The following is a 27868-nucleotide window of genomic DNA, read 5'->3' as shown; positions in this document are numbered from 1 at the left end:
TAAACTTGAAATGCTGGCGTGACACAGAATATGCATATGAAACCAATGCAACATCAAAGAAAATAAGCAAATATGTCTTGAAAACACAAGCTCTTTCTTGCCTATGTTGAAACACCAGACCTCCTGTGAACGAACACACACAAATTTGTACCAGTAAAAGTCTGGGTCATCAGTCTGGTCTTACCAGCAAATATATTGGCGATAAAATGTGTCCAGCAAGTTGTGATACAACTTATAAAGTGTGCAGTATAGCTATAATGTTGCTAAACTCTTAGGGGATGTTGCGCACACACACAAATTGGAGCGCCTCAGACTACCAGAGACCACAGTAGACCAGATAAGCTCCATTAACTGCAGCAGGACTCTCCTCGTCAGGTTCTGTTGTAATGTAAAGAAACTGCCTACAAGCGTATCGGGATAATCATCGAAACCATTGCATGAACGCCATAACTTCAAAAGAAGTACACAAAATTCCTCCTAAAGACCAAAGATGGCTGCCGGTACGGTGTTGAACGTCAACTTTCTTTGGAAACTAGGACTTACTTCCATGATGACATCAGCTAGAAAGGAAAGCTTCTTCTCACGCTAGGATGAACTCCACAGCTGGTAAGCAGGAAATCCTCGTGTATATTTCACTTAAAAAACTGTGCATTTTCAAATCTAAACAGCAGCACCTTATAGACTTGCAATGAAGAATTAATAAAGTACTCACATGACGTTTCACTCCAGGACATAATTAAGCTCCATGCAAAACGGGTCATTGTGAGATGCGCCACATTACTTGTACATAAAATATGGGGAAAAAACTACCATCGCTCTAGCTTGATTACTTGCATGTCAGCAGACAACTGACACGGCTGTACATTCCCCACATGCCACTGATTCCATGCTGATACTCTGTGCAGGAAGATGTAAATTTATTGATAATGGTACATTGAAAGCACACCAACAAATCCCACGCAGGTGAGCATATACGATACACGTAGAGACACATACATCCGTACGATGTAGGGAAAACACCATCGATGTCACTGAAGATGGTAGAACACATCGCTGCCAAGAACGCTGGGTCACCGCACAATGACTCATAAATGCCCCTATCAGTTCCTAGCACAGACAGTGACCAAACTTAAACAAGGACACTGGAGGATAAAGATCTAACAGCTAGGTGTAAATGGTCTAGCTGGAAACCCAAGTCACGTAAGCAACTGAAGCAAGCCCAGGCTAGGGCCGTCCGATGATCAGGACACTGGTGGGGCTGGTGGCCTGGTGCTCCAGTTTCTATGCTTTATTGTGGATTCTTGTGTTTTTATGTGAACAACTGCTTGCTTTCTAGTGGACACTTCCTCCTGGAAATTTACTTACGCTGTCAGCATCTGTAGTTTCTTTAGATTCCTTCAGTTTTAACTCTTCGTTTGAGAGCCAGGTTTCAGGAAGTCCAGTTGTAAGACATGGGTCTGTCTCCAGGTTGTCGCCAAAATTATTCTGTGATGTAACAGACGTAGCCAAGTTGTATCTTTGTAGTTCCTTCAGAATCCTCCTCACCCAGATCATGTCAGTATCACAGATTTCATTGAGCAGTTAGGATGCTAGTACACACGTTAGGTAGACAGTCTATCAACACACCCAGATACCCACACCTCCCATCACACAGAAATGACAACGATGCCGAAAATCACAAATGGATGCCACACCAGCCTTCAGTAAATTTCAATATCCCATCAGCATGAAAGCATTTACACCTTTGTCACCATTAAGTTGTATACATTTACGCATTCACTCACTGGTTTGCCTAATAATATAGATAGTGATGATACTGCTAACATGATGAGACGGATTGTATGCCAGACACATGGTCAGAGAGTAAGCTTTGCCGAATCCTGGGTAGAAAGAAGTGCATAACTGTCATCATATTACAGATATGCTTGGTAGACATTCTATTGCCATATTCATCTAGATTTGATGTCACACTTCGGTTATCACTAAAAGTGGCCTGAGAAAGGCATCCGATTTTCTTCATTCCTGATGAAGTTACTAATTTCATGGAAATTGGTAACTCTGAGGGTTGGGAAATTCCAGCCCATTGCAAATTGGACTCTCATGGTACACTAAAAAGTAAGAAGTACTGGCTGAATCAGAAATTCTGGGTCTGACTCCCCTGGTTATTCCTCATTTTGGGCTGGACTTTCACCAGTATTTTCACCTGCTTAACAGCAGGAGAAAGTAAAAAAAGTCATATTTCTGATGCAGTCGGTAACCGCTTTTCCTGGCTGCATTGGAATTAGTAGGTCACTGGTGATGGGGCCTTAGAAGCATGGCTTGAGATAGCTCCTTGTTTCATAGTTTGTTTTTAAGACCACTAAAGCACTAGTAATCTCTCTTTAGTGCTGCTGTTATTGGCTTTACGGGAAGCAAATATAAAGGAACCATATAATGTTGCTGCTTTATTTACTGCAGCCTTTGTCTCTGCGGATCTTGTTGTGATTCAAACCATCACGATGGGGGCCTGCTGGGGTCTTCTTATCACGGTCCAACTCGTTTACAACCATACAAGGATAAAGTGTGAACATGGGAATGAGAATTAGACAAAATGTATCTATCCCAACTAAAAATGAAATTTACCATGGAGGTATGGAAACCCATCGTCTTTTTACATGTATATGTATCCTACTTCCTTTCTGCTTTGAGTACTATCATATGATTGCCTCAAAATTTAGTTTGCTGAAAATGCCTCTTCTTACTTTTGTTGGCAATATGATAGTTATTTCAGTGCCAAAAAGGTCTTATAACTCGTCCTTGAAGCAGTTGCGAAAATTCCTCTGCTAATAAGTTGAAAATAAAATGTTTGAATACAAACATCATGGGGCAGATTTACAAGAAACTGACACAACTCTGCAACATAGCAGAGATGCATCAGTTTACTTGCGTCACACAAAAAAAACCTTGCGCCACCATGGATGCGTCGCATTTACAATGCGGCGCACCATGGCACAAGGATTGACAGATGCATGACGCATCTGTTGACACAAAGGTCACGCATTGCAGGAGTCGTGTCGCAAGCACGACGCAACTCCAGCAATCCTCAGGAAGGACTATACCTATTGTCCTGTGTTACTCCTTATGTCGTAGAAGTGGCACACTGCAATCTTGTAGTTTTCCCTGCGTCCCATTTATGAGGCTTTCTTGATTCGGAACGCCCCCTGCATACATTATACCTGACACAGGTATAATGTGACGCAGGGCTTTATAATGTGACACATCTCTCTAGATGCGTCACGTTGTAAATGTGTTGCAACGTAGCACATTGTTTACACCACCGCTGCGTCACAAAAGTGATGCAAAGGCGGCGCAAAAGTGTTGCAAGGGGCTTGTAAATCAGCCCCTTTCAAAGTAGAAAGACAGCTAAGATTTGTAAGTGGGTTGATGTGAGCGTCACATTACAAATAAACAAACACGTATTTTAGATCAGAACATTGGAATGTTGGGAGCTCCATTGTAGACAATGAAGTGCTCCCTGCTTCTACGGGCCGGTAAAGGCCCGCAGAGCAACATTCCAATGTTTTACAGAGGCCTCTCGAAGCTCGAGGGGAGCTTCGAGAAGCCTTTGTTTAATTTGTTAGAACATTCTGCCCTCTAGTGGCAGAATGTTCTAATCACCTTATAGCCCTTCTTAGCAGGGCTATGCCGGCTATTAATGTCCCGCTGCCTTGTTAAAGTCCCTCGTCTTCGGCTCAGGCCTGTTACGCTGCAGCGGGCCTTTAATAGCCGGTATAGCCCGCTATGGCAGGCTATAAGGCTATATTAATAGTCTATTCTAATTTACCTTTCACAACACAATTGTGTTAGCTTTGACACAAAATCTGTAGTAAAAAAGGCTTTCTGAAATATAACACAATATATATTTAAAGGCAGTTCAGCAGAATTACTGTTAACGGCTTGCAAAGCAAAATTTATCCGTGGAAGCAAGTGGTTCGATAATGCTGGATTAAATGATTAAAAGTGAGCTAGCTGTTGCAACTAAAATATTACGATGAAGACTTGTTAGGAAGTAAATACTCAGTAAAACCCCTGGAATTTTTTTACAGACTCCTTAATTAATCCATGGTTAATGCATGGTTATCCATAAATATTAAATAGACAGCCATTTTTCTCACATTGCCATTCAACTCAATGAAGTCATTTTGAAAGTTCAGATATTTGAAAGTTCAAATGGAGAGGAAAGTACTGCAGCTGACTTGCAATAGTTAGGGCCTCATTACGAGTTACCCGCCCCATCAGAATCACAATATACAGAGTAAAACTATGGATCCATGGTGGTTCTTCTGGACACTTTGGGGCATATGTACAAGCCTCTATTCCCACCAGAACATCACTTTTATCGACGTTGTGGCTATAGGGGCTTAGCCTTCTTTAGAATGCAGTGTTAAGCGCCTTAACGTGGCCTAATGCTGCCTTGTAAATAAGCACCCCGTTCACGCTATGGTTAGTGTGAAAGGGGTGGGCTGTGGGTGTTGCGGTGGTTCCACCATATCACCCATTGATTTTGACACTTCCTCCTATGTACAAGGGCAGCATACATAGGAGGCAGCACCAAAATTAAGACCAGGGAAAACCAGGTCTTAAGTTGGCGAAATGAGTAGAAATGCATTATTTCTCCTCGTTTTTGCTTTTTCCATTTGTGCTGCCTTGTGCAGCACACATGTAAAAAGCTAAATTGTTTGGATTGTTTATGTATAGGAAGGTCCCCCTTCCTGTACAGAAAAAAGCTTTAAAAAAAATGCCATTTTGTGACTTTATGTGTGCTCCATCAAGCAGCATACATGAAAGTGACAAAATGGCATTTCAGGATTGTTTATGTGCAGGAAGGGACACCATCCTACACATAAACAATCCTCCCCTGCACACAGACACCCTTGCACTATGGTGCAAGGGGGACTGCGCCGGCGCTCCACTGCTATGGGTAGTGCCACTGCAGAAGGGAAATGCAAGGCTGCACCAGATCGTTGTAAATATGGTGCAGCCGTGCGTTTCAGAAGTGGCGGCGTGAGGCGTTAATCCATGACGGCTAACGCCTCACTCTGCCACTTCTATGTACATATCCCCCTTTTTCTGCTGACAGCAGTGGTAATGTCCCAGTGAAACTGTGGAGGAAAATGAGACATTGGTAGGGGAATTGGATGTGGTATTCCAAACACCCTTATCATTCCTCATTTCATTACACTCAGGGCACACCGGGCAATGTGCAGTAAACTCCTACCCCAGAACTTCCAATGCTCCTGCTTTTTTAATCAGTTCTATGGGACGAAGCCATACAGAGCCCTATACCTGTGGACTGATAATGAACCCCAAAGTGTAAACAAGCATTGGCAAAGCAAATACGTTTCGCCTATGTGAACTTCCATTCCCACCTATACACCATAAAATTGGACGCTTCAGATCTGTGGCATATACCTTAGATGGCAATTAGTACTAATATTGAACTCTGCTTTAAGCCTACAGTCAACAACATCTGACTGTGGTGCAGCCACTTACACTCCTTCTTGTAATTGGATTTTCCAGGTTTTGGATGTCCCTGGGGGTCTTAGCAGACCAGAACATTTAAGGCCAAGTGTACCCTGTATTGAGCCAACCTTTTTACAAGTTTGTCACACGATGTCTAAACATCAGAGATTAATACTCATGACAGATTTGGAACACTATTGCTTACTTTAGGGCAGTGACCCTATATAATAAAGTCCTCTTGATTTAGTAGCCCAGCATTGAAGTCACAGGCCCTTATGCAAGCAAAGGAAAATGCACCCTTGGACTGCTATTAGGGGAGTAAAAATACAGCAATCATCAGGATTCAATGGGACCCTCAGAAGTCTGGGCCCAGGTGCACTGTACCTGCTGCACCAATGGTAGCTATGCCCAGTCTGGGTTTGAAGGTCCTCACGGTTCTGCAAGAACTTAACACAAGCAGTGAAACATCTACTTCCATATAAAATACAGGCCTCGGTTGATGCCCATAGGACTGGCTTATAAGTGAAAGTGTCTCCAACGCATAACAAAGAAATAAGCGGTTGTTTGCTTCTGAAGGACACAAATGGGAGACACAAAACAATGTGCGGCATAGAGCAAAGACAAGTAGTAGTGGGGGAGCTTTAAATTAGGGAACAAAGTAAATCAGGGGTACTACTCACTTCAGTTATTAACTCCAGGAACGCTGAAACCAAATGCAGCAAATAAAACTGATATATTATGAGTTTGGCCTTAAGTTCAGTCAATTCCTCAAACTACTTCCCCAGCACTCATCCTTAGAGATGGGCGAACCACTGAAAGCTTGAGTTAGGCTCAAGCCTGAAGCCTGGACCAGCTCAGCTCTAGGTCCTGTTGGAAACTCAAGCCCATAACAAGCCAAGCTTTTATGTGGCTTCTGCCTGCCTCCTTCCCTGTACCCTGGTGCTGTGTAATGGCCAGAGCTGTGAACTTTGGAACTGGGGAATCATATTTGAGTCTCGATGTCAGCTCGAAAACATGTGATTATGGGCAAATCGCTTAATCTCCCCAATGCTATAAACAATTAATGATGACCTTGTGTAATGTAATTGGTGCTCATGTAAAGCTCTCCAATACATTTGGAGCGAGTTTGTGGCATATTAAAAACTGCAGAAAAGTCCACAACGTGGTAAAAACAAAGCTTTGACACAAAGAAAGACATATAGATAGCTATTTGCTGGCTGATTTGTACAAAGTGGCACCAGAAAACCAGGATAAATTGAGGCTGCCCCACTTAAACTGTGTGATCTTAGACAAATATTTTATTGCATCAAAACTTTCTTTTCTTCATTATGTAAATGATGCCCTTTCAAATATGTGAGTTCAGAATACCAGTTGTACAAAAACCTATTGTGTTTTATTTAATAGACTATTATGTTTCTCTATAACAATCTGGACCAAGTACAGGGTTTACATGACAATTGCCTTGCCTCTTAGTTCAGTAACAGTTCATGTTTTAAAACCCTCACTTTTAATAAAGAACTTCTCTGTGTATTTTTGACATATTAATGTATAAGCTTTGGCATGTTGAAGAAATAAGCCTTTTAGAATTTCTTTAGAGAGTTTATCATATCTTACATGATGTTTGGTATGTGATTTACATACCAAACATTTTTAGGGCTCATGCACAAGCTATAAATACTGCAACAGAGGCTTTCCCAATTAATTTGGTGGCTTCTCCATCTCTACTAATCCCTACTACAGAAATGTAAAAAAACATCTGCAGATTGTCACATTGTTTCCATGGTTACTAAATACCAGGCCATGAGTATCTCAATAACCCTTTTCCAATAAAACAAAGTACTGCATACCACTTTTCCTTCATATTTGTTGCTTCCAGGCACGGCCGGTACAGATAAGAGCGGTGGGGTGGGGGAGTTGACATTCGATGGGATAGGGAAAATAAAATAAATAAAATCACTTACCTTGTGCTCACCGCATCGCCGACTCGGCGATGGGGCGAGAGCATGGTAAGTTGTATTAATTAATTAATTAATTTATTTTATGTTCCCTATCCCGTGGTACAGCGAATTCCCCCCAGCCCGCCCCCCACTCTTACCTGTACCGGCCGCGTCTGCTTCCTTAAATATATGCAGTCCCCAATGTTTACGAAATCAAGCAACCTATCCTAGTCTGACATCAATCGTTGCGGAGTCTCCAAACACGCCAAAGAACGACAGTACTTACCATTTGTGCAAAAACATGATTAAAACAGGTGTGTGAATATGCAATAGACGAAGCCCTAATTGCTTTGAGAATCTATTACATCCTACATAAGTGAAAGTAGAGCCCAAGTAAAGCATGCCCGACCCCACAAGATTACCCATAAAACTCAAAGGCAGTCCACTTGGGTCACGGCTGCCCTCCTCTGGATCTCATTGCACATACACGAGACTCCAGCACAATGCAAGAGACAGCACCAGTTTGAATACATCCCTTTTTACTAAGGACTTTCACCACTGACAGCCTTAAGACCACCCACCTTCGCCATAGGAGTGAAGTGCCGCCCTCCAAATACAACCGACCCATCTGTGACGTCAGCTATAAGATGCAGAGGGAGTCCCAATGTCTCTTTTAGCCCTCATCTCACCAGGAAGGGGCTGTTTAGGGAGACGCAGTCTGTAGTCCTATGAGCACCGTCACTACGACAATACAAATACATGTAATTGATGTCAGTATTGTTATATGTCAAGGTTACATTAAGATGGACCTAAAAACAGCTAAAATACTGGCACCAACTACAGACAGGACAATTAAGGTTTTGGATGGCATGTTCTTCTCTTTCAGAGACAGTTACAAGATATGCTACAGTTGAGATGCATAGTTTCTGGGACATTGGCAGGGAAACTGTTGTCCTCGAAGTGTGCGTTTGTTTGAACAGCCACCGGGGCTGGGAGAAGTTTGGAGCTGCTGGCGGCCGCAGTCATGTGGAATGCATCGATGCCAGCTGCCTTCCATCAGGCTGTCAGCGCTCCCAGCGTGGTAATGGGACAGGCAAGGAGGGCCATTGATGTCTTCAAGACCCTGAGTCAGTCACCAGTCGCCCCTTGTCCAGACCCTCCCAGTGATCCGGAGATTTTCAGTAATTTGATGGTTTTGCAGATTATATTTTCTGAGAAAGCCCAAACCCACTGCAAACGGCCTCATGTGTCCTCCACCAGATACTCCTGTGGGGGAAGACCACTCAAATGAAAACAAGGAAGGAATGGACTGCAGTCACTGTTTGAATCGCAAACATTTGCGATATTCAGGGTAGAATAGGCCTGTTCACGCATCCAGGCCCCGGCGTCACTGTACCTGCTGCACCAATTCCTGGTTTATATAGAAGACATCCTTTTTACAACCATGTCTGGATACAAGCTTTCCATGGCTGCATGATATGACATGGTACCCTTCTCAGCAGCACAAAATATTTGCATTTTTAAGAATATTGTGTGCCGCTCGTTCTCACTGGAAAGTCAAACAAAGACCCAGAGGTTCAACCAATATAGGGGCAGATTTACAAGCTCCCTGCGCCACCACTACGTCACTCTTCGTGACGTACTGGTGGCGCAGGGGGTTCCTCCATATTTATAAGGAGAGGAAAAGCCACGCTGTGTGACTTTTCCTCTCCTCGTAAATATGGCCCCTTCACACACAGCACTGTGCGTGGAAGGGGCGTTCCATGGGTGTTGCTGTGGGTGTTCCCACACAACACCCATGGAAGAAGACATCTACAGATTTACGAGAAATTGTGAATCTGGAGATGCATGTGAATGCTACGCCACCCTAGAGGTGGCGTAGCGAGGCGCAACGAGGAGAAATGTTTTCATTGCTCCTCGTTTTTTCCTCTTTCAATGCGTGCTGCATTCTACAGCACACATTGAAAGAGGAAAAAGCCTCCTGTGATTGTTTTTGTGCAGGAAGGTGTACCTTCCTGCACAAAAACAATCTCCCCACGACGCAGGCATCCTTGCACCATGGTGCAAGGGTGCCTGCGCCAGTGCATGTCTGCAGTTTGTGCACCAGCACTGGGGGAAGCACAGAGATGCGACATATTCTTGTAAATATGTCGCATCTCTTTGCTTTCCAAACTAACGCAGCACGGCGCAGCAAAATGACTTGCTGCACCGTGCTGCGTTACTTTGTTGTAAATCTGCCCCATAGTTCCCTGCACCCGAAGCGCACAAAAGAGAGAGCTGACTAAAAACTCGGCAGCTGCTTTCACTATTGTCTGCTCCCCGTGGCTGTGATTTTTTGTGAAATATGGTCTGTTGACCAGTCAAGTTTCTTTGTGAAATAAGTCATGACTGATCTAATATTTCTATAATTGGATATTTGCAGGCGGCAGTTCTTTTCTTTGGAACAGGAGGCATTATCAAGAAACAGGAAGGTCGACAATTTCAAAAACAAAAATTCTGGCATTTTTCTTGGCCGCTTCATGAGCACAGGAAGTGAAACCACGTAGCTCAACCTAAGTTGGGCTCCATAGAGAGATACAATTGAATGCTCCCAATGTCTTAAGTACATTTAGAATGCATGTCCCAAGTGGTAAATATTTTACCAGGATAACATTGAGGCATTGTTTGAGCATGTAGCTATTGCCAATGCATGTGAGTGGTGCTCTGTTGCTTAGGCCGGCAAAATGGTGCTGACAGGACGACATTACATCCATCAAGCACATTTTCGATGTGTGTAGCCAGACAAAGCAAAGTACAATTCAACAGTAAGAACAGTGAACACTGTGCAGCCTTAATCCAATGAAAGAAGTTCCACCCACAAGAGCGGCGAATGGAAATGAGTACCTGGGCCACGGGAGACTGATAGGAGAAACACACAAGCAGCAACAGGAAATGGACCGCTAAAACTAATAGAAACAAAGGAAAAGTTAATTGGCAAGCACACTGACAAACAAGAAGCAAAGACGGGATCTAAGTCCCTTTCCAGATATAACAAATACAATAGATTTCACAAGCACAGCGCTAGTGCTGTGCAGGCAAAACCTAAAAATGGAGTGGTGGAGATATGTAATGACATTTTGCTGTGTGGATGGAGGATGTGGTCCGTCGGCTAAACTGCCGACTTTGGTGCTGGAAACCAGGGTTCGAGCCTCGGGGTCGCGTCCACTTCCAGTGATTCTGGGCAAATCACTTAATCTCCCCGTGCCTGAATATGTAATGTAAATACGGTGCTCATGCAAAGCGCTCCAATACCTTCGGGTCGAGTTCGCGCTATATAAATATACAAAAAAACTAAAATTTAATATATTACAAGGATATGAGAGTGAGGAAATACTTTTAACAATATTGTTTTAGGTATCTCACATGATTGAATGTCTCTGTGTGCTTATGCACATATACAGAATTTGCACCAATTCATTTGACACGGACCAGTGACCTTTACAAGTGGTGCTCCCTTCAAAAGTGTGTGTGTTCCACCCAGCTCTTAGGGATGCAGGAAATCCACAAATCTGTCTGGGATGGTTCCTCCACTTCCACATGCCACTGCCAATATGGAACCCACAGTCCTCCATGTATTGTACCATACACAGACACACATACATCACATCATGCAAATACAATCACACGCATGCTAAGCAGCGCTACCAACTAAACTGATGTAGGCTAAGGGCGAGTTAGGTGCACAGCATGTAATTCACATTTGTCCCTATTTCTTAAAACCAACTGTTTCATACTAAAGATCCCATTTAAGCACTAAAATTTGTTTTATCTGAAGATGCAAAAATGCCAAACGATATAGTTTGTAGATCTTAAGGGATCATTTGATTTTACAAAATAAGAGTTTTCCTGAATGAATTTGATGATTATCTTAGTTCTATCTGCTGTTTCAGTGGAAAACTTATGTGAGCTAGGAGATTTCTGGATTAAATATGTGCAATTTAGTGCCATTTTCTTCCACCTTCAAAGTAAATGAATTGTGTCATGATTTTTGCTTGTATTGCTGTGTTGTACATGTACTCGTTTTTCTTTATGGTGTGTATGAAGTATTGTTTTTGTGCACTTGATGTACATTGGCTATAATTCTTGAAAATGCGGCTGTTCCAATCAGTGGACCTTACATTTTCAAAAGTGCTCAGCACTGGTGCCCTTCCATATAGACCAGTGTTACATTAGCATGATTTAAAATTCAAACCATTAAAAATGCATTCTTTGTTTTGTATCATAAACAATAACTAATGACTTATTCATTTGATTTGCAGATTGAATTTACAGCAGAGCAGATCGAAGGTAAGAATCCAATAAACATTTCGAGCCTTGGCTATGCGTTTTCTGTCTAGCCTTAATGAATTATGAATCCGTACAAACATTATAATTGTAATTGTCATTTTATTCATGAGGCAAAATAAATGTGAATGTGACTTTCAATGCTATGTAGAGTCGTTCAAAAGCACTGAGCCACGTTTTAACAGTGCTCTGTAGGTGATAACTGCATTACCAGGAAATTTGAAGCTGTATCTTTGATACGATTGTAAGACGGAACAACACAGGGAAATTCATTGCACGTGTTTTTACCCTGCATTTGTTTACAACTCAAATGCTTTTCCAACGTATGCGATTACCATGCATTTTTTATGTGTATCAAAACAGTATATTTGTGGGGGGAACCCCCTACACCCTGCAACTTAGCTTAAATGCGTGGTAAAAGCATGTGTTGTAAAAACATACATGTGGTAAAACGTGCGCTAAAAATGCGTGGTAAAAGCACAATGCAGTAAAAACCTCATTGTAAAGGCTGTTTCTCCTTCGATGGAGGGTTTGACAGATTCACTTTCCTTTTACCACAGAAACTGTGTAACTATCTCTTTCTATGTCCCATCTCATCCTGCTGGCGCTACATGTATCTATATCCACGGTGTATGTCCTTGCTTGCTGCTGGTCTGTGAAGACATGTGGGTAGAATTAGATCTGTGCCATGCACTGCAACAACTCACAGTGACAGCCACCACCTAGAATGGTGCCTGCTCCTGCTCCCTCGGAAAGAGTCAGAGCAAAAGCAGCTCTCTGAAGGAACTGAAGTGTCAGGCGGGTCATGTGAAGAAATATGTCACGTTAGTACGCATGCGTTTACAACACATGCCATTACAATGCGGTCGTTACAACAACCGCGTTGTTACATTGCATAACTTTGAAACAACGACTCGCTGTAGGGGGCACTGGATGTTGGAATAGTATTATTTACTATTGCAACTCCAGTCTGTGCAACAGTAGGGAAGGTGTTGGATTTTAAATCCAACACCTTCTGCCCCCTAACGCAAGTCGTTGTTCCGACTTGCGTTGTAAAGGTATGCTATATAGCAACGCGGTCGTTGTAACAACCGTGTTGTAATGGCATGTGTTGTCGCGCATGCGTGGTAAACGTTGTTTACCAGGTGAAGGTGTCAAGGATGCAGTGCGGAGATAATTATTTTGAAACACCTGTGAAGACCGAGGTAGGTGAAGTGAAAAGCGAAGTAATAGAGAGTGCAAGCATATTTTATACATTTGTGAATATAGGAACAATCAAGGGAGTTATAGAAAGTGTGCAATGACTGTGGGACATCAGTTATTCTATTTTAATAAGTTCAAGGGAAATGGGACGGAAGCTCGGAGAGAGGCGAGGTTGACATTTTCTTGAACAAATTTGCTTATATGATTTGGCTGAGGGGTACGATGGGAAGAGTACAGGAAGGACATATGTTTCTGAAAGAATATTTTGTAATTTGCCCAGTGCTTAATTTGAGCTGGAGGTTTCCGGCTCTCAGCACCGCACCTTATTACCAACACCGGCGCTTTTGACAGCTGCTACATGGTGGTGCAGTTTGTGTAACTTAAATATACGCAAAACACTTGTTTACTAATTCAGTATACATTAGAAACAACTGTTACCTGGTCCCAAGCCATTCATAGAGCTGTGGTGGCCTCGAACAGTCTGAATCTTCATGCTTGTAGGAGTGTGACGGTTAGTAGTTGTAATTGGCAGCACTACCAGTGGCTATGGGTGGTGCAAGCTGGAGTGGCCTCCTGACGAGGACCCTGGCACTGATTTTTTTTACAAATTAAGAACTGAATGCATCTGTGATTTCTTCCCTCCTCAAAACCTTGTCCCTCATCTCATGTGGATAGGGGCTCGAAGAAACACTATGAAGAACCTAAAAGTGTACATGGATAGTTACTAACATAGATATGTTTTCCATGCTGACGTTTAAGGTACAATACAGACAACTCGAGCTTCAATATCATTGCAGGGGCGTAACACAGGCCCCCACAGCCCCCTCCGTGAAGGGGGGCCCCAAGCTCCAGGTGGGCCTCCTCGGCACTACACTCTGGCCATAGAGCTCCTGATTGAGCCTGGAGGGGGCCCCTTTCTGTACCGTGCAGGGAGGCCCCTCAATTTTCGTTACGTCAGTGTATCATTGTGTATAATGTGACTTAGAACCCTTCAGTAGCACAATAACCCGGTTGTTGATGTCTTGCCATGTAGAATACTATATACTCTACACTGGGTGCATCCCAAGGACTGCCTCCACATATTTCTTACTCTGCCTGTCTTTAATGTGTAATAGAATCTGTGGTGTTTCACTTGGATAGGTGCGGTAAGTGTCTTCATACTACTGTGACTTGATATCAGTGCAAGATCATACTGGCAGCGGGAATAACGCCAGAATAAAATGGCAGTTGAAAGGACAGTCCAGTTGGACCTTCGAGGATATGGCATTTTTGCTAACCCAAGACTTTTTTACTGACATACTAGGAGTGTGTTTTATGACCTTCATGACGATTGCACCCTTGGGCATAAATTTCCTTTAGTCAGCCATTACTGCGTCCCTTAGCATCATCAGCTGTCTGGGGTTTGACCCTATATATGAATGAGTGGTTTTTAAGATATCTTATGGGGCGAGAGCCAACTGGATTGTACAAGATGGAGCGGCGCCATCAAAGAGCCTCCTCAGCTATCGCTATCAGTATCTGTGATAGGTGCACTCACCCTGCATGAGCAGGCCGGCCAAACCAACATGTGCACTTGGATATCCCCAGGCTATTGCTCGGAGATGTCGGCATGCTCAGTAGCACAGGCTCCCAGTCTCTGCTGGAACGCGGAACCAGCCTGCTCCGCACAATCCCTACACTTCTCTCATGCTGGTTAATGACATCATGAGAGTAACGTCTGGATTGGCGCTGGGGAGTGTGGGAGTCTGTGGGAGCATTTGAGCTGTAGAGGCAGCGGACATCAGGCTTCAAGTAAGTTTTGTTTCTTTTATTTATTTGTTTCTACCCGCGCTGCCCCACCATTTTCCCCTGCCTGCGTCCGCTACTGTGAGTGACTGCATCCGCCCTTAGAAGAAAGTCTAGAGAGACAATGTAGCCCCACTTGCCCTCTTTCACATTTTATCTGGGGGGTGGGGCTCATTATCTGTTCGCCATTTCTTTTGTGGTGTACTGTCAGCGGGCTCGGCGGCAACCTCTGTGCCTCTGCGTCCATGTCCTTAACACGGCACAGTGCAGATGCAAAATATTTCCTTCATGTGAAAAGGGTCATGATCCCATGCAAATAAAGCAAAGCCCCTTCAGGATAGCTCTGGTGGCACATGTGCACCAGCACTGTCTCAATTATAAAAGAGGCCGGATTAGCATCTGTGGCCCCTTCTGTAATGCCAAAGTACCCTGGGTGCATAGAAAGTGGGTGCACACTTCCTGGAGCACTTAGGGGCATATTTACAAGGCGGCGATAGAAAATTATCGCCTAATTAGCAAGGTCACGCTAACGTGTGAAACCTTGCATTAGCGCACCTATTCTTAACGCCCAGCTTTGCATCTCTAATGAGATGCAAAGTGGACGTTCCTGACCTGACATGACATGAGAAATGTCGCTAAGCGACATTTCTCTTATCTTCAAGCCCCACGCTATGAAGCATAGCAGCAGGAAAAGTAGCGATAACCCCTGTTATCTCTACTTTCCTTACGCCTGCTTCAGGACTGACTTAGCCATGATATCCTATGGAAGGTGGATATCATGGCTAAGTTTGTGAGTCCCTATCAACAAGGTAATGCCGCATTTCGTGAGATTATCGTTGGGTTTCCAGCGATAATCTCACGTTAGGCAGTTAGCGCTAGAATTTTTATCGCTGAGGAGATAAGCGTTCCTAATAGCACGCTATCTCAGCGATAAAAATCCACGCTAGCCGGCGATAATTATCCTGGCGCTAAGTGCGCTTAGCGATATTTATCGCCGGTTGTTGCTGATATGCCCCTAAGTGTATTACAGCCCCAGCTATTAGTAACTGAAAACAAAATGTAAAGGTGGTGCAATCCTTTAGGTTTCGAGAGACCCTTCACCAGTGAACGATGGTTTGCTTTATCTTTCTCCTTAATGTGTGCCTATATGGGGTATTCTCGGATCTGTGAAAGCTTTTGCTGTGACCTCAGTGAATTGTTTGTAATTTCGGAAGTGCAGCACATGCCTTGATTGCCTGCTTAAGGGCCCAAGTCACCAGCAAGTGGGGTTATAAAAGCGGCCCCTGAGGGCCCGAGAAAGTGATAATTAAGGCAAATGGGCTGCATGATTGGTAACATCTGTTAGGCGAACTCGCAAACTTGAGAAACAGCAACACGCCCTATTATTTTGCGATTAGTGCTTATAAATGAGCACTTCGTCAATGTGACTGAGCAGTCTGCCCTACTAGGAGTTCAGCAGTATTCGAGAGGCGCCCATAGCACGCTTCACGCCGCTGAAAGTTCTTTATTGAGCCCGCCATGTCCAATTCTCTTTCCTTTTCTAAAAGTTTGCAGATGTTTTCCAAGACATGCTTGATTGGGCACACAGGGCTTGCACATTTCCTCCCTCGTTTTTCAGTAAGAAAACCGTGCTCCAAATCCTAACGATACATTTGGGGATTTCTAATTTACTTTTTAATGAAGTCAAGTCTTCTGGTTTAGGGGCCAGACGCCATTAGCATATTTTTACACAACGGCGCATGCTTCTTTCATTAGCAATAACGGAGCATCGAAATCTCCACCACATGTTCTTTTTTGACTCTTTCCATTTCCAAATCCACTCCATAACTTTTGGTTCCATCAGTTGCAGCTATGATGTCCCTCCAAGAGAAGTTATGCCTTTATAGGAAACATTGAGCTGATTCTGTAGCCTACTGCACAAGTCCAGGCGCTAATGAGTCTCATATTGCAACTGACAACTTTATACTTGTAATTGTGAAGCTTAATGAATGCATGCCTGATGAAGTTTGAGGTTGTTTCTCAAAAGTGATGTAAGGATATGGGTCAGAGCCACAATGCACAGTGGTGACTGCCAGTTTGCTAAGCTTAATAAATGCCATGCATTGCTGTCATGCATGAGGCAAATCTCTTTACTATGTTCTTGTTGAGTTGACAACCTGCAGAGAGGTTTTAATCTTCCTGGAAAGGTCAATGTGATAAACAATAAATTGTTTTGTCGAGTGACTCTCTTCGAAATACTTTATCAGGAATTCAAGATTCCTATCCCCCCTAGCCCCTGTCTCCCAGAGGAGTCCACGCGGTTCTTTCCAAGCGCCTGTTTGAAGGGGGCGACCTCCCTGCTCTGATGGGGAGCAGAGAGCACGGCTTCAGGAGGGGGTAAGCTGCAGAGGGTGGGGAGAGAAAGTGGCATAGGGCCAGGTAATGGAGTATTTTACCTTATGGGGAGGGTGTGTGTACAAGTGTGTGGTGGGAGGGGGGTTGGACACCAGGTATTTGTTTTCTAATATTGGATAGGATGAGAGTGGATGTTTTTTAGGGTGGTGTAGGAGGGCAGCCGCAGACCAGCTATTGTTTTTTGTTTTACTGTCTGGGTGGGATAGTGCAGCGTGGCTTTCAAGTGTTTTTTTAATACTTGGCATTGGACATTTTCAGATATAGGGGTGGATGAATGATGATGGAGGCTATTTTCAAGAGTAGCGTGGGAAAGTGGTGGCCAGGAAGATTTTTTTAAATTTATTTGTGAAGGGGAAGAAATCATGAGGACAGTAAAGGTGAGCAGCTGAACACTATGTTCATATTTTTTTAAAACTAAAGTAAGGTGCAGTGGGCAGAAGTAGGTGAGGCCATGTTGTGCATGGCTTCCCAATGACTCAAGTTCCCCTGTGAAGCCCATTCATACAATCAGCTACACAGTCAACAAGCATTGGCAAAGCCAATATGTCTCACCTCTAGAAGAGCTATTGGCTTTGGCAATGTGTTTTTGCCATGTTGTACACCACTGCACCTGCTGCTCAGCATGGGTAACAATTAGTGGTGTGGGCGTCATAGACTGGATTCGTTGGAGTAGAGTATTTTAGAGTGGAGTAGGGGGAGTAGAGTGTTGTAGAGTTGAGTAGAGGGAAGTAGAGTACAGTGTCATAGAGTGCAGTGACGTAGAGTGGAGTGGCATAGAGAGGAGTGCCATAGAGTGGAGTGGGGTGGAATAGGGTGGAGGGGGTTGGAGTGGATTGAGGTAGTGGGGTGAATTGGATTGGAGTAGATAAGGGTGGATCGGATTGGGGTAGAGGGAGTTCGATTGAGTGAAGTGTGCTGGATTGGAATGAGTGACCTAGATGGGTGGATAACATTGGAGTTGGGTGGATTGAAATTGGGAGGTGGATTTAGGTTGACTGGAGTGGGGTGGATTAGATTGGGTTGGGGTGGACTGGATTGAATTGGGTTGGACTGGATTAGAGTAGGGAGGTTAGGAGTGGGTGAATTAGAATGGAATGGAAGGGGGGATTGGACTGGACTGGAGTGGGGTGGATTGGATTCAAGTGGGGTGGATTTGATTGGAGTTTTGTGGATTGAACTGGACTGGAGTGGGGTAGTTTGGTATATGGCGGGCTGAATGATCAGATTGAGTGGGGTGGGCTGAACTGAGGTGGGGTGAATTTGATTTTATTGGCAGAGTGGGGTGGATTAGAGTAGAGTGGGGTGGATTGGAATGCAGTGGAGTGGTGTGGATAGGAGTGGGGTGGAAAAGATGGGGTGGCTTAGATTGGAGTGGGGTGGAGTGGATTGATATTGGGTGGGTGGATTGGATTGGAAGGGGTGGATTGGAGTGGGGTGGGTTGGAGTGGAGTGGAGTGGGGTTGAATGGAGTGAAGTAGATTGGATTGCAGTGGGTGGATTGGTTTCAAATGAGGTGGATTAGATTGAGTAGGGTGGATTGGATTGGGGTGGATTGATTGAGATGGATTGGAATGGGGTGGGGTGAACTGGATTGGAGTGGTGTGGATGGACTGATGTGGATTGGATTTGGGTGGGTGGATGGGTAGGTTGGAGTGGAGTGGGGTAGATTGGATTTGGTTGGATTGGATTCGATTGGGGTGGATTGGACTAGGGTGAGGCGGATTGGATCAGTAGAGGGGATTAAATTGGAGTGGGAAGGATTGTTTTGGATTGGAGTTAGGCAGATTGTTTTGAATTGAAGTGGGGCAGACTGGGGCAGTGCAGATTGGAGTGGGTATATTGTTTTGGACTGGAGTGGGGCAGATTGCTTTGGATTGAAGTGGGGAAGTTTGGAGTGGGCAGATTGGAGTTGAGCAGATTGTTTTAGATTGCCATAGGGCTGATTGGAATGGGGCAGATTGTTTTGGATTGGAGTGGACCTGATTGGAGTGGGCCAGATTGTTTTGGATTGGAGTAAACCAGATTGGGTAGGTGCCTATTGTTTTGAATTGGAGTGGGGAAGATTGTTTTGGATTGGAGTGAGGCAGATTATTTTGGATTGGAGTGGGGCAGATTGTTATGGATAGATTTGGGCAGATTCGTTTGAATTGAGTGGGGAAGATTGGAGTGGGGCCGATTGTTTTGAATTGAAATGGGGTGGAATGGGTGGATTGGGGACGGATTGGGGTGGGGTGAATTGGGATGGAATAAGTGGATTGGGGTGAGGTCAGTGGAGTGTATTGGAATGGAGTGGGATGAATTAGAGTAGGGTGGATTGAGTGGGACAGAGTGGAGTTGATTGGGGTGGGGCAGATTGTTTTGGATTGAGTTGGGCACATTATTTTTGATTGGAGTGGAAATTGTTTTGGATTGGAGTGGGGAAGACTGGAGTGGGGCACAATGTTTTGGATTGGAGTTGGGCCAATTGGAGTGGGGCAGACTGTTTTAAATTACAGCGGAGCAGGTTCGTGTGGAGCAAATAATTTTGGATTGGAGTGGGACAGATTGTTGTAGTCTGGAGTGGTGCAGATTGTTTTGCATTGGAGCGGGGCACATTGGAGATGGCAGAATGGAGAGGGGCAGATTAGGGTGGGGTAGGTTTGAGTTGGGAGGATTGGAATTCGGTGGATTGAAGTGGATTGGATCGGGGTGAGGGTTTGGATTGGATTAGTCTGGGATGTACTGTCTGGAGTGGGGTGGATTGGTGTGGGGAGAAGGGGGGTTGATTGGCATGGATTGGAGTGGGGTCGATTGGAGTGGAGTAGATTGGGGTGTACTACATGATTATGAGTGAAAGCATAATTTCAGAAATTACACATAAGAAAGAAACAATGTCACTTTGCAATAAAAAAATCCTCATCTTTTGAGAACCGCGCCCCATGAGTGAAAACAAAAGAAAACATGAGTGCAAAGTAATGTAATGTAATGTAATGTTAATGTGATGTAAAATGGTTCTTGTAAAGCGCGGGCTGTCACTCCGTAAGGAGCATCCTGGCGCTGTGGAGATTGGAGGTAAGAGGAGGGGAGGGGCCCTAGCGTTTCTAAATAAGGGAGAGACACAGCTCTTCTGGGGCTGCAAATACCCAAGTCTTTAGCGCCTTCCTGAAAAGTGTCTCTGTATCAAGTGATCTCAGGTGGGGTGGTAGAAGGTTCCAGGCTTTGGATCCCAGAACGGCCACTGTTCTACCGCCCTTAGTTTTATATTTGAAGGTGGGTGGCTTGAGAAGGTTGGCAGTGGAGGACCTGAGATTTCTAGTTGTGGAATAGGGGGTGAATCTTGCAGAGAGATACTTGGGTCCAAGTTTGTGTTTGGCTCTGAAGGTAATGAGAAGGATTTTAAAAAGAATTATTTTGTGAACAGAGAGCCAATGAAGGGCTTGTAGGGCTGCGGATGCTGAGGATCTTCTTGGAAGTTTGAGAACAAGTCGAGCCGTGGCATGCTGAACAACTTGCAGCTTCTTTAAGGTGGATTTGTTGGATCCTGCCAATAAACTTTTGCAGTAATCAAGACGAGAGAGTATCAGGGCAACTGCCACTGATTTCCTAGCTGTGAGGGGGATAGAGTCAAAGAATTTTTTTAAAGATTTAATGAGGCTGAAGCAGGTCCCTGCTACTGCCGTCGTGTGCGGGAGGAAGGTAAGCACAGTGTCAAATTTTACTCCCAAGTTTTTAGCTACCTTGACTGTGTCAGGGGGGGTGGTGTCCCTTCTGGCCACCACTTACCAGGCTGGAATAGGACATTTTTGCCTATAGGGAGGATTTCAGTTTTGTCCATGTTGCATCTCAGATGGTTCTCTCTCATCCAATGGATGATTGCGGTGAGGCAGTGTTTGAAGGTGAGTTTGGTCGAGGATGAGTTGTTGTCAAGAGAAAGGATCAATTGGGTATCATCCGCATAGGACGTGACTTCAATGTCAAATGATCTTATCAGGTGGATGAGAAGGGTCATGTAGACATTGAACAGCAGTGGGCTCAGAGTTAAGCCCTGTGGGACTCCTGTTGTTATGTTACGTTCAGTTGAAATGAAGGTACCTAGGGCAACTGCTTGTCTACGGTTGGTAAGAAAGGATTTAATCCAGTCTAGGGCGGTGCCTGAGATGGCGCTACGTTCAAGTCGCTTCAGGAGAATACTGTGTGAGATGGTATCGAACGTGAGAAAAGAAGACATGACAAAGTCAAAGAAGATTAACTATAGAAAAGAAATCTTTGCAATTATGTTTGTCCTGTTGGGCACACTTTTGCCAGTCACATGCCTTCTGTTTGCAGGGCACTAAAAGTTAAAAAGAACAAAATAGCACCTCAATCACGTCAGGAGCAGCGGACGGGCTCTAATTAAGTTGAGTAAATCAGTGTTTGGTCCTTGCTCCACAGAGAGTAACAGATATGATGTCAAGGCTGCCTTGACAAATTATGAGGCTGTAAAGAAGAGTGCCATGCAAACCAACAAATGGTTAGAAACGGACGGGCTACAAGCCATTTTAAGTATACAACAATGTCTTGCAAGCACGATCCATGCACTAGGTCATGCTCTCGTAGGCTCGGCCCTAAAAAAGAGATGGGGGTGCAACAACACCGGTATTGACATCAACCCATAAGTAGTTTCAAATGTTCAGGAATTCATTCAGCATCTATTAGGGATACTCAGAAATTCATTGAGAATGATGTTCACAGTTTTATTGTTTACAAGTTTGGCACTGAAAAGTTAGTATTTAGTTGGTTCCAGCACTTGGAAGATTATGTAATATTAGTAGAATGTAAATATTTAACCTTATCAAAAGAAAAGTTTTCATCTCTTTGAGATCCATTCCTGACCTGCTTCACTTTAGGGAAACTCTTAAAACCTGGTTATTTAGCCATTAAATCTTCTTCTCAGTATCCCTGGCCATTTTTCCTTTGGTTAGGGCCAGGACACCCATTTTAGGTAACCGCTGTGCTTTTATTAAATAGCTCAATCAATCAATCAATTATTATTTATCATATAACCATGCCTGGATCATGAACACAACAGCTTTAGTGAGAGCTGCCTCACCTATATATGGACATTGGTCAATAGAATGATAGTTAAGCCTCAGTTAGCTCAGGTATTTTTCCTCTTCAATTCATGCCAGTATAAAAATATTAGCCTCTTCTTCACACAGTATCATTGCAAAGTTGTTAGAAATGTTGATACACTTTTACTGGGGAAAAACCTCTTAGAAAACTAGTGTATTTGTACTTGTGCTGGCTCATAGGCCTTTGCCACACTTTCTGTAAGCAACATTAAAGCCTACAGACATGGATTGCCACAAACATGATCACAGGTTTAAATATTTTACTACACCCCTTCACTTATCTACAGAAGTCACATTTGGGGTTTATTCATAGTCCTACAAAAGTCCACCTACATCTTTGTGTTGCCTAGCTTGGAAAATCATGTTTTCCAGTTATTATCATTTGTTGGGATGTAAAAAACTCCTGCATGCTAATGGATATGCATCCCTGCTCTGAGTGCCGCTGCTATAACAATATCTGGATCTTTGGTACCAAGTTTGTCATCATGGGCGCCATGGTTTAGGCTTGTTTCAAGGACTGTGGTCTTGTTAGACCAGGCATACAGCATTTCTGTGGTAGTGGTAAAGGGGCACTGTCCTTTCCCAGAGTTAGGTAGCATGAATGCAGCATACCATTTTTTGTGTGACAGTGAACAATAAAGTGAACATGCCTTTTTACCTGTGTCACTGGAGTGAGGCCTAAAGGCCCAACCATGTATAAGTCCACTTCTCTGCACCTAACTCGCCCTTAGCGTACATCATGTTAGTTTTGAAAACTGTTTAGCAAATGTGTGATTGCATTTGCATGCTGGGATGTATGTGCGCCTGTGTTTGGTATGGTACATGGAGACCTGTGAGTTCCATACTGGGAGAGGTATGTGGAGGAACCATCCCAGACATATTTGTGGATTGCCTGTACTCCTAAGAGCTGGGTGGTACTCAATCACTTGTGAAGGGAGCACTACTGTAAAGGTCACTAGTCAGTGGGGCCTGGGCACATCTCAGGAAGGAGAAGGGGCTGATGGTGCTGATAAGGGAATCATAAAGAATAGGGCTGAGGGCCTTGGTGAACTTTTCAGTTCGGGTTTCAGTGAGGCTGACACCAGATGTGATCCTCTAGTCCCTCTCATGGCCTGGGTGTCGGGCAATTACATTTGGAGTCATTCCTTGCGTGACAGGCTGCTTCCTGGACAAACAACAGGACAGGTAAGTAGGCACTTCAAAGGAGGTAACCCCCACATCATGAATTTCAAAGACTCAGACACTAAATCACATCTGTGTCTGGAACTAAGGTCTACCAGTCTCTCAGCAAGATGAAGGGATGTCATCCAGGAGAATCAAGACCACTTGCCCTGGAGCCAGGATCACCAGCATTTTCTGCCAATCAAGACCAGTGAATCCCATGAGGAGGAGAAGAGCATCAGGAAGCGGAGGGTTCAGTGGCGATTTTGTTGAGTGGATCACTGAAGCGCAGTGTGAGATACTGATTCTGCGATGAGGTCTGTTCGACCAATCGATCTGTTGCCCAAGTGTTTCTGGCCATTGAAGAGTTTTTTCTGCAAAGCTGTAAAAAGAATGAAGAACATCTTAGTTACAATCTTGTACTAGAAGGACATACCATGACATATTCGGAATCCTTGTCATAAAACCTTCTTAGTGCAATTCCTAATTAGTGTTAAAGTTTAAAAATATCATACTGATATTGCTATCATTACAGCAGGGATTTACAGAAGCATATGAGGACATCAGAAATGTTATACATCGGAATATGCTTTTCGCATGAAAGTAAGTATCTGGTTGAACATTTTTTTATTGGGGTTGCTGAGTGCATTGTGAGTTGAGAGTCTGTGTACACCTTGCATCTATTTCCCATCCCGCAATAAGCCTTGGTCTGCTTGACTTTTTCTACCAATGAAAGGGAAGAGCTGAATGGGTAGTACTTGGCCCACTTACTCATGACCCATACAAGGTCACGCCCAGGGACATTAAGAATATAAGTCCCCAACCTCTACAGTTGGACACAGTGCCGCCTGGCCACCCATATCTGCTTTTGGGTTGAATGAGTGCCTGTAGATAGGTTGGGGCAGTGACCTACCTCATTTACCCTTCGTCATGTAAAAGCGAATTATTATATACTTAGTTATGTAAAGTTGCATTTATTTTTTATATTACGCACTTTATATATTTGCACCAAAGGTGTAGCAATATAACTTGAAAAAACTTTCAAAAAGTGTCTCAATAGAATCAAAGCAGAGAAGTGAATTAATAGCATTAAACAAATGGTTGAGATTATGTGCCTGGTGACTAATCTGGAATATTTTAGAGAGGGTAGGTAGCAGGCAATTTTTATCTGGGCAATCATTCCAAAGGCTAGGTGCTTATACCACAACGTCTTTCTTACCTTTTCTTAAAATGGTAAATTGGAATATGTAGGGAACCCACTGATCTTGACTACAACAGGAATGCTAAAGTCTACAGAATGATTGTATGGTATCATTTGTTTTGCCTCACGGATTAAATGTAAATGTAATATACATCTTGTTGAACACCACCCTTTGCTAAATTACAAGGCAATTCTGTTTTGTAAAGATAATAAGTGCATAATTAAACTTCTGCAGAATATGTTGCAGGTGCAAGGTCTCTCTGCCTTGATGAGGGGCATATTTATGAGAGGGTTGCATCCCGTTTGCACCCCTCAATTGCGTGACGCAAACCTCTAAACCAGATTTTTGAAGCCAAGCAAAGCCTATTTGTGTGGCTTTAAGTGGTTCCATAAATCTGAGGTAACGCAATGCATCACAAATCGCTGCATTGCGGTACTCGGCCCTGGGTAGGTGCTCCATGGGCGTTGTGTGAGTGTTCCCACAAAACTCCCATGGTTTATGATGCAGTCCCAGATTTACAAGACCCAAATATCATTACTTCCTCTTTCTATGTGTGCTGCATTCTTAGGCACACATAGAAAGAGGATTATGCCTCTCAGGATTGTTTTTGTACAGAAAGGTGTTCCTTCCTGCATAAAAGCAATACTGCATGCAATACAGAGACCCTTGCACCATATTGCAAGGGGGCCTGTGTTGGTGCTAGCCAGCTCATTGTGAGCCAGTGCAGGGGGGAAAGTCAGAAATACGCCTTATGCCACAAATATGGCGCATACCTGCCCGTTCCCAGTGACGCAGCGCTGCAAGGTGACATACTGCACTGCACAACGCAACGTTTTCATAAATTTGCCCCTCAGATGTAACTGCCTAGTTCAAACTAACCAGTGCAACAATCAGTACTTAGCTGAGGTCACCGGGTATAAAATTTAATATAGAATGGTTCTGACGCAACTGTTAAATTGCTCCTTACATGAGGGCTCTGAAATAATTATAAAAATTGTCATCTCGTAAAATAGCCACTTTTTTATTTTTATAAGGCATAAAAACATCTGAGTATAAAAAAAATGGTTGAATCTCGGACACTTACATGGAGTTTCATGTGGTTTTCAGCCTTGATTAGCAGACCTCTCTATTGGCGCCAACTAATTTGAGAATGCTTGGCAACTCATCAAGTCTGCCAATGGCTGCAACCACTTACTGGAACTTTGTACTGCCTTCATTCAGGACAGAACTCTGGGGCATATTATCAAGACAGGCAATAAAATTATCTCCGTTTTAGCGGCAAAAAACTGCCGCTAAAACGGCGATAATGGGCTTGATAATATGCTCTATGGAATTCCAATTGAAGCCCATGTTAGATGTCCTTCACATCTAACATGGGCTTCTATTGGAATTCTCTACGGCATATTATCAAGCCCATTATCGCCGTTTTAGAGGCAGTTTTAGCCGCTAAAGCGGCGATAATTTTATCGCCTGTCTTGATAATATGCCCCCAGATCTTTTCGTGAATGTGTTGAAAATTCGATTTTCCATCTTCATCTTAACAAATACAGTCCATTACCCTCCGAGCTCTGCTATCTCGATCTTCTATGCACTTCTTCAAAGATTGTCTACTTTTCTTTTCTTTTGCATCAGTATTTTCTGCAGTAATTATATTGCATGTTGTCTAGTCATTTTTAAAGTGCAGTTATACCTCCCGGGGTAGAGCAGCTATATAAAATTGAAAATAAAATGAAATGATGAAATAAAATTACTTCAGTTCTTCGGACACCTTAATAAACCTCTCATGGGAACCGCTGACAGGCAGATGCATTTTGAAACAATCTGTGACAGTGGTGCACTGCATGTTCCAGATCATATCTGTGATGGGTTTCAAAAAACCATGGGGATGTTGAATGAGTGGTTCTAAATGTTATAAAAACATTATTTGGCTACATTGTTTTGGTGAGCTTTCTGTTTCCTTTTAATGTTTGATCTTGTTTTGCTTCTGGGCGCATGAATCACTTTTCCCTTTTCAAAGCACAACCAGAATTGGTTTTCAATGCAACCTCAAACAACGAATGTAAAATAAAAGTCATATGTTAAAACAGCCAGAGGTCAGAACCCAACATGAAGATCCAGGCAACACTGTTGTTTTAATTAGTTACATCTCTATAAAATGAAAGATTTAAGGTCGCTTTCAGACACATTACACCACTCTGCATGAGACAGGCTGATCCTGTACCCATTCTCAGACAGCGTACAGAATGTAAGTGTAAGAAATTGAGTTACTGGTTGAGGGGGGTGAAACCCTACTCAAGCAGCAACCACAATACTCGTCAGAAAAATCCCACACAAATTTAGAAAAATAGAGAACATTTTAATAAACTATAGACCAGAACAACAAAAATCCAGTCATTATAACCGGAGATATGCAATTTTAAAGATGCAAGTCAAAACAGTGCTTAGAAGCAGACAGCATCAACTGTGGTTATCTGGTCATGCCGGACCAGGACAAAGTCACAAGTTCAGGTCCACTGTGATGGAGTGTGGATCAGATACAGCGACCAAGTTAGGCCTGCTAAACAGAGTGCCTTAAATCCTGTTTGCAGAGTGTTGGGAGTTCCTGCTTTCAGGATGCATCGCGCAACAGGAGTCCCGAGGTAGCTGCACGGCTGCAATGCAGAGTCCTGCATCATCATTGGGGATGCAGTCAATGAGGGACTTGCAGTGCGAAGGCCTGCATTGAGGATGCATCGCACAGCAGTGGTTCTTAGGAAGCTACAGGCTAGGATGCGTGGTCTTGCATCAGGGATGCGTCACACAAAGGTGGTTATGAAGCGTCTCAGAGTAGAAGCATTGTACTGCATCAGTTCTGCCCACAGGACTAGCTTTGGGCGGGCAGAGCATCTTCAGGCCCACTTCTAAGGGTCCAGGACTGGAATAGAACCACTTGGGGGGCAAGACTCCCAACAGAGAGAGTCCAGGTGCTGAGTTCATGGTGGTTGGAGCCTTTTCTGTCTTTAAGGCTCTTATCAGGAGGCCAGCCCACTGGTCCTTGGATTAATTCTGGTGGTCCTGGGTTCAGGATGCCGGTCCAGTCCATCTTCCTCAGGCAGCAGAGCAGCAAGGCTTGCGGCCACAAGTAGCATTTAATTTACAGACCCTGGTTACCTGTGTTGTCACTTTACTAGGGACTTACAAGTAAATTAAATGTGCTAATTGGATGTTAGCCAATTTTCCCATGTTTAAAGGAGAGAGCGCAAGCACTTTAGCACTGGTTAGCAGTGGTAAA

At 43.7% G+C, this 27868-nt stretch overlaps 1 protein-coding gene across 1 annotated transcript in view; it reads left to right on the top strand.

Moving 5' to 3' along the window:
• The window catches only part of LOC146796256 (myosin light chain 1, cardiac muscle-like), a 164380-nt gene that overhangs the window by 45781 nt on the left and 90731 nt on the right, over positions 1-27868 (top strand). Inside the window, exon 2 of the mRNA XM_085628748.1 lies at positions 11738-11765. Coding sequence (XP_085484874.1) covers positions 11738-11765 — 28 coding nt within the window. The remainder of the gene's footprint in view (positions 1-11737; positions 11766-27868) is intronic.

Source organism: Triturus cristatus, chromosome 10 (genome assembly GCF_964204655.1).
Source record: "Triturus cristatus chromosome 10, aTriCri1.1, whole genome shotgun sequence".
In the NCBI taxonomy this organism is placed as follows: Eukaryota; Metazoa; Chordata; class Amphibia; order Caudata; family Salamandridae; genus Triturus; species Triturus cristatus.
This window is presented reverse-complemented; position numbering and strand designations above follow the sequence as displayed.